General features: G+C 37.8%; 1 protein-coding gene across 2 annotated transcripts; it reads left to right on the top strand.

Moving 5' to 3' along the window:
- Window positions 1–1,650: 1,650 nt before the first annotated feature.
- LOC104421508 lies at window positions 1,651–3,740 on the top strand. Of its 2 annotated transcripts, XM_010033477.2 has the most exons (4): window positions 1,651–1,786; window positions 2,937–3,037; window positions 3,119–3,266; window positions 3,388–3,740. In XM_010033477.2, the coding sequence occupies exons 2-3, from the start codon at window positions 2,944–2,946 to the stop codon at window positions 3,262–3,264; spliced, it is 240 nt and encodes a 79-aa protein (XP_010031779.1). In that variant the 5' UTR covers window positions 1,651–1,786; window positions 2,937–2,943; the 3' UTR covers window positions 3,265–3,266; window positions 3,388–3,740. The 2 variants fall into 2 exon arrangements, with proteins under 2 accessions (XP_010031779.1, XP_010031780.1); XM_010033478.2 differs by having other exon boundaries at window positions 3,119–3,740.
- The last annotated feature ends 10,617 nt before the right edge of the window (window positions 3,741–14,357 follow it).

Raw genomic sequence — 14,357 nt, 5'->3', positions numbered from 1 at the left:
AATGGTTGAATTCAAATCTCTTGATGAGGGCCGATTGAATTTTCATTATGATTGGAGCATAATTTTCTGAGTAAATGTGTGGCTTTTTTTTTTGGCAATTGAGAAATAAGTCGATTTTCTAGGACAACTGTGTTATCTCTTTGAATCTAGTACAAGTAATTTGGTCATACACAAAGGAAACCATTAAAGCTTCCTCTATGAATAACTCGATGTTACGTAAATCATGCATTTCTCCAGTCTTGGTTAGATGAAATCGTCCACCTTCAACCTTCAGTTAGGAGGAGGATTTGAGCTAGTCTCACCCTCCCCTCTCTCTATTGTTAATTTTGTTTGTGTTTTATTGTTCTTTTCTTGCTTTTTTCTCTCTCTCAATTTAGATTTGGGTGCTCTTCTATAAGTTTAGTTCTCGATTTGAGAGTTTGAACTCCCTCAATCTGGTTCTAGATTTGAGTGCTATTTTCTCCTGATTTAGATATGAGAGTTTAATAAATATGCTTTTGGGGATTTGATTCCCTCTCCTCTATTTGTGTACAATTTCTTTGCCTCCAGTCTCAATGATGATCATAGGAGTTTTGGTGTCCCGTTGAATTATAAAGATTTACTTCTCCACATGTTAGATTTGTGTTTGTTGAACTTACTTCGGTTGTTTTCGTATGGCAATGGTATAGAGAAAGCTAAACCTAGGCCCGCACCACCAATTATCAACGTCATAATTATTGGAGAAGGAATATCCAGCTTGTGCTCATCTTTTACAAAGACATAAGATCTAGTGATCGAACGCCAATTTTGTTTAACAAATTTGTTTTTATAGAACGAGTTTGTGTTTAATTTTCTCGGTGCTCTGTTGATCCTTCTTGTTTTTTGGATTTGGCTTTGTTTTTCAATAGTCATGTTCTTTTTCACTTTGTTTTGACATGAAAACTATATACGTCTGTATTCTTTTGAGTAATGAATACAATAATTTTCTTTCAACAAAAAAAAAAAATACATATCCTCTACCTTTCAGCTGGATTAAACTAAATATTGATAAGATATTGAAAGGCAACTTGGGACATGCTGGTGTAAGGGGTTTATTTATAAATAAAATGGGTGACTGGATTGGTGGTTTTGCCATTCATGGGAATATGTTCCTTTGGCACAAGCAGATTTTTGGGCTTTGTGATTCTAATTATTAAGATTGACTCTAAAGTCATCACATATCTTCTTAATCTGGAGCTTATGATTGAGATTGCTGTGCTCTCATTTGAATTTAAAGTGCAACATAACTTTTGAGAAGGAAAGTGTTCTATTAATTTTCCTACTAGCTGGAATCATCAAATGCTTGAATGCTAGTCTTTTTTCATTACCTCTTACGGAGTTACTTTATGTTAATTAGGTGATCAAATGGGGATAGTGGGATTTACCATTTTAAATTTGTGTATTCGGCTTTAGCCATTTTCCATACCAAGAAACAAAAGAAAAAGAAAATCCTTAAAACAAAATCTGGAAAATCCTTTTGGAGATCGAGCCGAATCGTTCCGCCCGAACCGGCCCGAACCATTCCTTTGAACCGACGAAAAGCTGTTCTGGAAACTAAACCGGCCGGTTCATTATATGGGCTTTGGATTATTAAGGCACTTAATCAACTCAATTGACGACGTGGAAGCTCCCTATTGGCGAGTCCCAGCAGACGATTTGCACGGTAAGTGTAGGCGAGCGGGACCTCCTCCCATCGAGGTATATAGCGCCGCCGCGGTGGTGGAGAAAACTCGCTCCATCAGCGTTTCATCTCTCGAGTTTCTCCAAGGTCAGTCTCTCTCTCTCTCTCTCTCTCTCTAGGATCTAGGGTTTGCAGTTCATGCTTCATCGATCGATTTACGGATTAGGGCAAATCCGGCGTTCGGAGGGTTATCGATCCGACTCTTCTGGTCAACGTGACTGTAGTCGAATCGTTTCCGTGGATTTCGATCCGATGCCGTTCCGATTAGCGTGGCCAGGCATGTCGCTGTGATCCGGTTGGGCGTTTCGTTTATCATCCATGTTTTGTTGGTGCTGTGTGCGGAACTACGCATTCTCGTTGCGATAATTCGCATCTGTCAGAACTATGGATATCGAAGGGCACTCTTGAATTTAAGGAAGAGATTTATGAACTGGAGGACGATTGCCGCGGCGGGCGGGTTAATTGTTGTCCTATGTTGGTTCGCCGTTTTCTCCATCTTTTATGGACACGTTCTTCTTTGAGTAGAAAGTGAAATGAAGACTCCTGAACTCCTTGTCCACCGTTTTTTTTTTTTTTTTTTCTTGGTTCCCTCTTTTGCAATCATGCGTTGCATAACCCCTCCCTGAAATCGTGAGGATGACAATGCCCTGGCATGATGGAACGACATGTGGTTGCAGTGGAATGGGTGAATGAATGGAATGGGACGAGTATTCCATATTTTTTGATCGGCCGTCACAGAAAGAGAATGTTGGCATCTGAAGTTTGATTAGGAATTTGTGAAAGTCAATGTCAACTTGTGAAAGCTACTTGTAAAAGGAGAGGGGGGGAGATTATGTTGGGTTTCTTGGCTGCAATATAATGGGCATGTATAGGAAGCAATGTTAATTCCGTATACAAATAGCTATCACATTTGAGCAAACCTTTCTGTTCAAGAAATCATGCCGCAATAAAGGGAATGGAAACAGAAATTGCAATTCGTTCTAGCCTTATTGCCTCGTACTAATAGGTGCGTTCAGAAAAAAACTGAACTGGAGTGCCCACATGTTGTTGGGGTTACTCCAGGCTCTGGCTTTGGCTGTCAAATGTGAAAGTATTGATGATATATTTGCTTTATAGCAACAGCATCTCATATTCTTGTTCACTAGTTTGTTTTGATAGACTTCCCTGCTTGCTTGGTTAATTACCTATAGCAGCCGCCACATTTCTGTGACATTGTCCTTTTCTGAAATTAATGCAGTGTTAACATGGCAGCCAAGTACATCATAGGCTCTGTGCTTGGATCTTTCGTAATTGCTTATGCCTGCGATGCAATCATTTCGGACAAGAAAATTTTTGGAGGTAATTTTGTGCAAACTCTCTGAAATTCAGATTCGCTTGAAAAAGAATTTCCCGTATCCTGAAGTGTAAATATCTTTTCAGGTACTACCCCAGGAACTGTTTCAAATAAAGAATGGTGGGCAGAAACTGACAAGAAGTTCCAAGCATGGCCTCGCACTGCAGGCCCTCCAGTTGTGATGAACCCCATTAGCCGCCAAAACTTTATTGTGAAGCCCTCTGAATCTTGAAGGTGCACGTTTACCCCATGAGTAGTCAATATTAACCTGCTTTCTTGATTGGAGATCACTCTTAGTTATTGTGCTTAACAATTTTCAATCATTTGCTCAGAGGATTTCTCTTTATTGATGCAGACAGCACTTGCTGGTCTAGCGGATCTTATTTTGAATCAAGCCGAATTCAATAAACTAGATTGGCACTCTTCTTTTGGATTTGGGAATTTATTCCTATATTTTCATTACCAAAATTAATTGGCCTTTCATGCATCAGAATTTCTATTTCCATTCTCTCGCAGAAGTTGTGACTGGAAATTAGTTTTTTGACCTCAAGCAAGTGATAGTGGTCTGCCTTTTGTTCTGCTCTGGTGATGTCAATTCATACAGGAATATAACCTGAGTATTGGTGGCTCTGATTTCTTTTATCTTAGGTGTATGTTGTATGATCTTTGTTTCCATGCGATTGAGAGTATCTGCTTTGCTTGGCTGAATTCTGCCACTCTGCTTGCATGAGTTTTTTGACGGAACTAGTGTGACAAAGCACAAAATAAGATGTTGTAGGGAAAAATTTAGTGTGTTTACAAAGGATGTGTGGAACTTTGCGCAATAGATGGAATTTGCTGCACAGTTGCAGAATTGTGATCCAACAGTCATCATATTAAACTGTCAGAATCTGCTGGCTGAAATGTTTTACTTTTACACCAACTATATTTGATGATGAGTTGTTTATTCGCTTGATGAGAATGAACTTTAGGAATTGCTCAAACGTTTGAATCTTTATTCTTGTTGTGTATCTTGTCTTCTTCCATTATTTGTTGCTGCTGAGCCTACATGATAAGTTTATCCCGACTCTAGTGGATATCTGTTGGGGAACATCCAGTTCTTCTTATCCAGGACCCGTTAAGGCGCTTTTTATTTTCAGAAGTCTGTTGCATTTCGATGAGCCAGCATGATATATGCCAGTATAAGAACATCAGATCATCCTGATCACATACAGATTTAAGGTTCTTCCATTTGCCAGGGAGAGCCTCTTTAATGAATGTTAGGTCTCCAGCACGACTATGTAACTACGTAATTGCCAAATTCTAGGCCAGAAGCAAATGACCCTAGGCCTTTGCTCTTATGCGAGTGCTCTGGACAAGCCACTTTGAGTTGGCCAATCTCTCTGCTCTTGTAAGCCTCCAGTTCTATTTCTGTTCCATAATCTGTGTCCATCGAATGATCGGTAACCTATGCGCAGTTTTCTTGTTAAGTGAAAAGGCTGGCAGGGACAAATGCCGTGTAGATGGTGTAAACCATGCATGGTGTTCTATTTCTAATCCTAAAGGCCTATTCCTCTTTAAGTTGCGTGTTGAAAAACGTTCGTTGAAGTCAGAACTCTTTCTTGTGATCTCGTTGGAGGCGTCGGAGGTTGAAGAAGCACGGAAGGAAACATTCGGAATCCATTTTAGGGCTCTAAGGACTTTGAAGAAAGTGGTATTGAAGTTTCCTATGGGTAAAATTTTTCGCCTTTTGAGTCCAGAGCAGAAAAATAGAACTCCATGAGACTTTTGACCACTGCTATCAGAAGTCAGATGTTGAATTTGCTGTTTTTGCAATGAGGTAAAGCGATGTGGGCATCGATCCATAAAGGCACGGTACGCGTTGTCCACCGTCCTCTTCCTGATCAAATTGCGAGCAGCTTCAGTTGAGCGGCGAAACATTACCGATATTCCTACGTGAGTTTCTAGAGCGGTGTCTTCTGGCTTAGGCACGCCATCAAGGGATATCAGACATTCGTTCCTACGTGATTTTCCTAGTATGTTAAAAATCCCTTATAGGTGATGATCCGAAGGCAGTTTCGTGAACCAAGTACTGTTATTAATTACTGCTGACAATAGTCAAAAGAAATTTTGCAATTCTCACTACACTATCTGGTATCATGCTTCCACCGTATTGAAAAGGGAATTACCTTTCATTTATTTTGTTATCACAATTCTCAACTCGTAATCAGAGCATTTGTTTTTCGAGAGAGCGTCTATCGAGTGTATTTTATAACAACATTAGCTGTATTGGCCGTGTTTTTCTACGGTGGTTGATGGTTGTCATGATGTTGATCGCTTCACTCCTACGTCAAGCCCGCAGCTTCAGTTGCGCTACTAAGATTCTTTTGTTCCTCTTTTTGCAAACTAGAAATCTCAGGAAAATTGTTCAAAAGTCAGAAATCCATTGTATGGCAATCAATTCAATTCAGTCCTAAAATTTTTGAGTGTGCTAGTTTAGTCTTGAATCTTTGAACAATTTGCCAAATCCCTCCGAAACCTTGTGATTGTGCTAATTTTGTTTTAAATCTTTTGAGATTTTGCCAAATTAATCCTAAATTGTTTGATGAGTTACCAATATGGTTCTTTCGGCTAGTTGTGATAGGAAATTACTCTTGTGATGGTTCAATCAGTGCCGATCATCCTACCTAGTGTGGTCAGCATAAAATATTTCATATTTTAACTTTTTTTGAATTATTTATTTATTTCCTTTTTCCCTTTGTTTTCCTTCCCTTCATCTTCATCCTCTTGTTATCGTTGGAACTTGGCGAATGGCCAAAGGCATAGGCCAACAAAGTCAACTCCACCGGTTGCTGGCAAAGTCGAGCCTAGCTAAGGCTCGCTCGCCTTTGACAATAGGAGTGAGTGGTTCTAGGTTTCATATAAAATATTGAACCTATCCGTTAGAACATGTTATTTACTTTTTAGAATTTGAAACCGACTTTGCATACTCTATTCAGATTCCACATGTAATTTTAAATTGAACAACTGCGATGAATTATCACTTTAAATGATTACCACTTGCTATTACAATTTACTGATCATAACTTATATTTAGAAACACAAAAAATATGAAATATTAATAAAGTAAAATTCTTAGTTATAAAATGAAAGCTAAGACTAGTGACTTCAGATTATATACACATTATTAAATGTCATAGAATATTATAGGATCGTGCGAAGACAGAGACAAAAAAAAAACACAAAAACTTGTTCCGGTTCTAGATTCGAAGCTCTACCAATCTAGAAGCTGGAATTTACTAGTCGAAATAGGTTCTTCAATTTTTGGAACTTAGAACTAGACAAGTTTTCATCAATTTGGTTATTAGGTTATTAGGTTTTATCTTGGAACCATACTCACCCCTACTTGGTAAGGCTCAATCTCACTAGTGATCGGCGAGTTTGAGTCTCGCCCAAGCAAAGCCTCTGTCAGGTGCTTACGAAAGTAAATTCTTTGATGAAGCATTTCCGTAATGTTAGTCGTTGCCCATAAGCTGTGGAGGTAGAAACCCATTGACAAACAGCCTCACTCCCACTTCCAATAAGTTTCCATTAGAAGATAAGATTAACAATGCCCATAAATTAGTTCGGAAGCCGCATCTCTTTGAATTTCCCCACAAATTAATAATTACGGTGCTAGAATGTTTTGAATTTAGGGCATTCATCGATGGAAAAAGCCCTAAATTGAAAATCTAAGTAGTCTTCTAGCCATCAAAGTAAATATCTAAGAGTGCATTTGGTAATCTTTATGTTCTCAAAAATAATTTTCGTTTAGAATTTTTTTTTGTTCTTAGGAGCAAAGAAGTAGAATTTTATTTTTTTTAACTTTTTATCTCTATTCCAAATTTATTCCCTAGTCACATTTTTATCTGGGAGAATAGACAAATTAGTTAACGTTACCAAATGAAATTCGGTTCTTTTTTTTTCTAGCGAACAAAAAAAAAAAAGAGATGGTTACCAAACATGCCCTGAATGGCTAGGCAAGGTCGAGCATTGTTCCATCCGGTGAGACTTGAACTTGAACAGGGCTTTGTTAGAATGCAATGTGAGTTGTGTTAAAAAAGAGTCTCACATCGAATAATTGATATCGTATTATGTAGTTAATATATCCTAATTGACCCATAATTTATTAGTTCGATCTTTTAAGTAAATATAGGTCTAATAATATATTGATAGACTTAGACTTGGGCTCTCTCTTGACATTCTCCTCAAAAGAAGGTATTGGCTTTTGCTGCGTGCTTCTAATAAACAATATTGAAGCCAATTATAATATATTAACACACAATATTTTATTTTATCTTGGTTCACCCCCTCAAATCCTGGCCCACTCACAAAGGACCGGGACCCCTATGCCTTCGTCAAGGGGGAGTATGAGTACTGGAGCCAATTATGATATATTATCACAATATTTTATTTTATCTTGGTTCACCCCCTCAAATCCCTGCCCGCTCACAAAGGACTGGGACCCTTATGCCTTCGTCAAGGGGAGTATGAGTACTGGAGCCAATTATGATATATTAACACTATTTTATTTTATCTTTGTTCACCCCCTCAAATCCCTGCCCGCTCACAAAGGACTAGGACCCTTATGCCTTCATCAAGGGGGAGTATGAGTACTAGAGTCAATTATGATATATTAACACACAATATTTTATTTTATCTTGGTTCACCCCCTTAAATCCTTGCTTGCTCACAAAGGACTGGGACCCTTATGCCTTTGTCAAGGGGGAGTATGAGTATTGGAGCCAATTATGATATATTAACACACAATTTTTATTTTATCTTGGTTCACCCCCTCAAACCCCTACCCGCTCACAAAGGACTTGGACCCCTATGCCTCTGCTAATGGAGAGTATGAACCACACCTCAATAGATTTAACCTTGTTGACCCTTACTGCTAGAGGATGAAAGATGAAGGGAAGAAAAAAAAAAGGAAAATGAAAAGAAGAAAAATAAATAGATAATTTTTAAAAATTATAATATTTATTAAAAATTGTATGCATCAATTCTGTCTACATCACGTAGAACAAAAGCTAGCTGGCTAGCCAAAATTAGTATAATGAATTGAATTGAATTGACATAAATGTAAAAAAAAAATCATGATTTAATTGGAAAAATAAAAAAAAGAAGTTTATTACTAAATTGACATACTTATAGTATATTTATAACAATTTTGGTAATTTTCACTCTATCGAAGCTGAGTGGCCCATCTTTTCAGCTGATTTCCCCAGCAGATTACAGCTGATTTTCCTCTGATTTAGTCACTTCAATCAGTCCATAACGCTCAGCCATTTTCCTCATGTTTTCTTCAATCGATGCCCGCTGCAGCTGGTCCTTCTCTTCGGCATTTTTTTTCACCATGTTGCTGCTGATTTTCAGCTTGTTTGGTCCCCTCAAACAGCTTGAACAGTACAGCCTCGCTGGCCTCTTTCCTCACGCCACGGCCCTAAAAGTCATCTGCATTTGGTCCTTTTCTTCAGCTACGGTCTACGGCGGTCCAACCCCACTGCTCCCACCGAATTCGGCCTGGTTTGTCCTCTTCAAGTCCTAGTTTCAAACCTTGTTCATTTCTAGTTCAAATGTAACTGGAATGGTGGCCGGTTGAGAGCTTAATGACGTGCAAAAACGTGAGAACTCATGGGCGTCTAGAGGGTGTGAACCGGTGAGAAAAGGAATACCCGGAGAAAAAGGTCGAGCTTAATGTGAATTCGATTGATTCGGGAGCTACAGCATCCTCGTCGATTTGAATTCTTGGCATCTGGTCCATGATCTTAAAACTTCGGTTTGCCTCTGGTTACTAAGTGTGAAGAAATGCAGTAAGAAATGCGAGTGCAAGAGAATGCGAAAGTGCCCTCTTTGTCAGGAGTCGAATTTCTTTCGTTGACGGTGAATTTTGCCCCTAAATTTTTTTGAGTGCATGAATGATCTTTTAGATGAAACTCTAGATGTCAATAAATGGGAGAAGGGCAAAGGGGGAAGGTGATGGTATTTACCTTTTAATGAATTATGAAGCAGTTCTTTCAATCAATTTTGACGGAAATCGCTAACATATGTGTTTAGTGTTGATGTCAACTCTTGAGGAAGTATAGTTGAAGGAAAAAAAAAAATGGAAAGAGAAGAAGAAATAAAAAAATTCAATTGAAAAAATAATGAAAAATAAAATTTCCTTTAAAAATTACAAAAATTGTCTATGTTAGTGTCGATCGCATCATGTGCCACATAAGATGGTTGGCGCTAATTGGATCGCTATGTTGGTGACTTTTGGTCAAAATGAGCCGTAATGGTTACATTGGTAATTCATTAAAAGGTAAATGATATGAATGATTTCTAAATTTTGACTTAATGTGTAACGTGATCCTTAAATTTTAAATTTCTTTAATATGGTCATTGAACTTTAGCCCTATATACACTGAATTTTTTAATTTGTTCAATATAGTCTTTGAATTTTTTATATATGTTCAATTCAATCCTAAGACTTTATGAAAACATTCATAATATCATTTTATTGATTCAAATTTAGGGACAATGTTAGACAATTTCATATGGTTTATAGACTAAATTGAATATGTACAAAAAATTTAGGAACTATATTAAACAAATTAAAATTTCAGGGACAATTTGAACAAATTCAAAGTTCAGAGATCATTCATTATTCTTTCATTAACATGTTTAGAACTAAATTGTAAAAATCTCAGAAATGTTCAGACTAAATTGACATAATTGAAAAACTTATGATTGAATTGGTAGATTGTTAAAATGTTTATGATTAAGGGCCCGTTTGATTCGGCTTTGAAGAAATGCCATTGGGAGAATGCAAATACCTTTGAAGTAAATGGGTTTTCCGAAATGTTAGACTATTTAATAAATTATAATGTGCTTTAGGAAAATGCAAGACTGTTTGGTAAACATATATTTGAAAAGCCTTTTAGTGTGACCAAATTATGTTTTTTTAGTTTTAATATTTTTAAAATTACAAAAAAGAAACAATGATTATATAACCTTTTACATTTTCATGTTGAAAGTAATGTAAAAGATATATATTAGTAAATTTATTTAAAAATTATATTACAAGAATTTGATTATAGATTAGATGCAAAGCTTAACTTTTGGCCTAGGATTCTTTTAGGTTTGTTTTCAACTTTGAATAATTTTTTTAATTATTGTAGTATTAATCATCTTCATTAATTAATGATCATTCTAATGTATTGATAAAAAATTGGGCTATTGATTGTCAAAAGATAAAAATGACCAAAAAAGAAGAAGGTGAAACCAACATTTGCAAAGGGTTTTTATTATTTAAAAAAATAAAAATAAAATCCGATGAAACTCCGTCGTCGATCCATGGTGGTTGGGGTGTGGGAAAGATGATTGGTTAAAAAAAAAAAAGTCAACAGATGAATAGTAGATGTGGACTTGCATTTCCGAATTGTTGAAAGCCCAAAGTAGAACCTCACCTGCTCTGGGGTTTTAGTATTTCAAATGTCAGTATTTGGTTAAGGACACCTCCAAGTGCTGAACCAAATACCTAATTTTTTTCTCAATGGGAGCCCCTTAGGAATGCTGAATTGAATATGGCCTAATTCGACACAATTGAAAGTTTAGGAATTTTTTTGGATAATTTTCCCTAGACATCACCACAATACTTGCCGTTCTCGGTAGACTAGATCCTAAAATTACGTTGCCAAAGGATGCCAGACACCCCAACACGTATTGAATTGGCCGAGCTCGCACAAGTGCTAGTTGTCAAGATCGATGGTTGGGGCCCATCAACATACTCGGAATAAGCCAATGATCGTGATCGAGAGAAAAGATGAGTCGACGATTCTAATCGAGGCTGATGATGCAGCCTAGGCGAAGGATCTCCATCCTCGCGAATCTCACCCGTGAGGGCAAACCATCATAGGCCGGGCATCTGTCATCGTAAGGCTTGTTTCGTCTTTATATCGGGTTAGGTGTTCTGTTCCTATCTCTGATTTTTTCACCATCAATCCTGTCCTGAGTCTCTCTTTTTCTCTCTCTTTTGGCCAGAAAGATGCTGAGTTAGTCTACGGAAGGAAGAAACACTGCATTGCGTGTGATCGACGGTCCTCCATGGATACGACGTTCTCGTCCTTTTTTTGATAACCTCCTCCTTTCTTGCTCAAAATGATGGTTTGATTTCTAAAGTCACGAGTACAAGATTGTATTTTTCTCCGCTCCATCAAACGGGACATGAGTTGAATTCATCACACCTTCGAATGAAGGTGATATCATGGTTCGAGGTTGTGTTCGCGTCTACGACTAGAGATTACCGATGTGCTAATCTCTGGTAGGTTTTCAGGATCGTCCCTTCGTTGAATTGTGGAAAGGTGGAAAATGCATGGTACAAATCATGATTATAAACTAACCCATCACTCTAATCACTCCCTACTCGCCTTTTTTCGTGCGTAACCATATAACTAGACGCAATTCATACCATTTAATAACTTTATAGACCGAGGTTTAAGTGTCTAAGCTTTTGTATTCGTGGTATTTTGATCCCTAGACTCTTTAATTACATTTTGCCCTGCAACACTTGATCGTTGCGGACAGACCAAACGTCAATCGATAACGCTCATTTTCCTATTTGATGTTCCGTAACGAAAATTAAACTCCGAAATCAATACGAACGAGGGCCGAGAACCAAAATGGAGCAGGATACAACTGCAAAAAGCTAATCACAAAACTTCGCGGAACCCGTTGGTCGTTTTCCAAATGATGTAAGCGATGTTCCAGAAAGCTGTACTGATACAAGCAGAAAAGGCCAGCGATGCGGGCAGGTAGTGTGTGGTGAGAGATGCTTCAACACGCGTCAAGCCATCGTCCAATCCTTGAAGATGATCACGAAGAAAAGCTCCTTCCCTTCTCAGCTGGACATCAAAGCAGGCCTCCGACTGCATCATTCACTCTCCTACCGAAACTAGAAAGATGTCACCGTCGACAATGACATTATCGTAAGTCTGTAAACTATGGTGGCTCGCGTATACGTACATATATAGCTGCAATCCTTTTGCACTGCATTCGAATACCAATGACCCACGACATCCCCAGAAGACGGGTTCTCGATTAGCGCGTTGGCATTTCCATATATGGAGCGAAGCGGATTCCTGATTCGGCTTCCAAGGCTCCGTGCTCGCTTACCACATCGTTCACGTGCATTTAGCGACTTCGAACGGGCTGCTGCGCATGTACAGACGACTCGCGACTTCACACGGTAACAAACATCTTTCTGGTCTTTCCCTAGGGCTTGTGAAAGATCCCACATCATGCCACACATCATCATCTTTGTCGTCTTTGCTAGGGCTAGGAAGGATCGTGCATCACGTGCTGCAGATGGGCCTCCGACCAACGGATGCTTGAATGAAGGGAGAAAAAGAGGAATTGATTCGATTCTATCTACGACAGCGTCACTCGGTTTCGACTAACCATTAGTAAGTTCTATAGTACACGGTTACCAGTGCAAATTATAGTCTAGGGGCAAGAGTGCGGAGGTCCGGCCTCCTGGAGACGTTCGAAACTTTATGCAAGATCCGTAGAGCGGTTCGGTATTAAGCGTCGTGGCATCAGACTCCTGAGCGGAAGTTCTCAGAAGCTCCGATCAACTATGCTGACCTCGGCGATTGTTCACCGGTTATCTAAGGGGGTGCTATGTTTCGAGGGGAGTAATTTATCCTAGTACTGATGAACCACAGCAGCTGCCGCTTCATCTGTCGTTGTACTAATTAAATTCCAAAGAAAGAACTAAGAAAATCAAATGGTCTCTGGCCACATAAATTGTCGGGGAAATTGAACGAGTCTTGTCGTGGACCATGTTGGTTAAAAGTAGCAAAGGAGATTATCGTAAGTGTCTCTCTTCGTCTTCGATCCTCCATTTTCTTCAAATAGAGTTCCTACGTACATGTGCTTTATTTTTCTTGCCCTGTGCTCCACGATAAGTGGCTAAAAAATCTCGACCCTTTGTTCCCAAGAACATTGAAAATCGAATTTTATCGGTTAAATAAAGAGAAAAGAAAATGAAAATTATAAAGAAAAATTGTTTTCCGACTTTCCGGTATATAAATGATGGAAAATTAATCAATTATGAGTACATTTTTCATAGACTAAAAAACATATTTAAATTGTGGCAAAACAACCTCTTTCTTTAGTGAAAAAGTAATTATTTTCTCTAAAATCACCAAACAATGAAAACTAACTATTTTCTTGAAAAATGATTTCCATGAAAAATATTTTATTTTTCAAGAAATTTTTTCAATGAAACAAACGCACCATTCATTTATGAATAAGCATTTGCACGTGAAAACTAGCATATGACTTGTATGCTTGTCCTTCAATAGAAAGTTTTTAATGTATCTTATGTTCGGTGAATATCATATCACAAAATAAGCTTTTGGCGAACATTTCACATTAATTAGGAGAAAATTGTCTTAAAATTACTAAATTTAATTTAGGGCTAAATTGACTGCTATACATTAGGTTAATTTAGGATTTTCTGGACAATTTTCTTTGATTATTAGTGTTGAACTTTTTCTTTCAAAGGCAATTTTCAGTCATTATCAAAATGATATATGAAATAATTTATAGGAAATCTCATAAGTCACCACAAAGAAGCAAGCCTATAGAGCTATGAAAAAAAAAAAAAATTCAGAAATCAAGGCAAATCAACATAGCATGGTCGGCAGAGGTAAACATGAGCTTATCCTTCAAAAACATATCTTTGACTGTATTCAGGCAAAAGGATCATTGATGGATCACCGAATCACACATCATTGCATGCAATAGGAATCTCAATTTGTAACTAAGGCTTTGCTTTTCGATGGTGTGCGCTTAACTTTAATGTCTACGACACCATCACAATATGGATACCATAAATGCATATTGAACAAGCTTAAATCTGAAACTTGTGAGGACGAGCCTTTTAGCAAGTACAGGATGTTAGAGCTTCTAACAAGAACATGTTAAACAAGTACAAATTTGACAATAAAATTAATGTGAATACTATTGATATTGGAGGCGGAATACTTATTAATTAATACTTCTAGATTTAAAACTAGATTAGGAAAGAAAAGTTCCCACATTTAAGATTAGGAGAGCATGGCTCCCAATTCTAGGTTTAGAGCGAGAGAGTAGAGCAAGAAGCAAAAGAAAATAGAAGAAAAAACAACCAAAGAGGGAGGAAAAGGGGAGATCCAGGTCCAATCCCTTTGATTTTTTTATTTTTTTTGAACGACAATCCCTTTGATTAAGAAGTTGAAAAAAGTTGAAAAAGCCAAAAGAGGCGACGTGAGAAAA

The sequence above is a fragment of the Eucalyptus grandis genome, chromosome 10, assembly GCF_016545825.1.
Source record: "Eucalyptus grandis isolate ANBG69807.140 chromosome 10, ASM1654582v1, whole genome shotgun sequence".
Taxonomy (NCBI): Eukaryota; Viridiplantae; Streptophyta; class Magnoliopsida; order Myrtales; family Myrtaceae; genus Eucalyptus; species Eucalyptus grandis.
The sequence above is the reverse complement of the archived record's forward strand: the minus strand, read 5'-3'. Positions and strand labels throughout refer to the sequence as shown.

Bases quoted from the DNA above. Each gene is read 5' to 3' on its own strand.
- LOC104421508 (XM_010033477.2), top strand. From the start codon at position 2,944: ATGGCAGCCAAGTACATCATAGGCTCTGTGCTTGGATCTTTCGTAATT. The intron at 3,038-3,118 runs GTAATTTTGTGC...ATATCTTTTCAG, and splicing joins GGACAAGAAAATTTTTGGAG to GTACTACCCCAGGAACTGTT.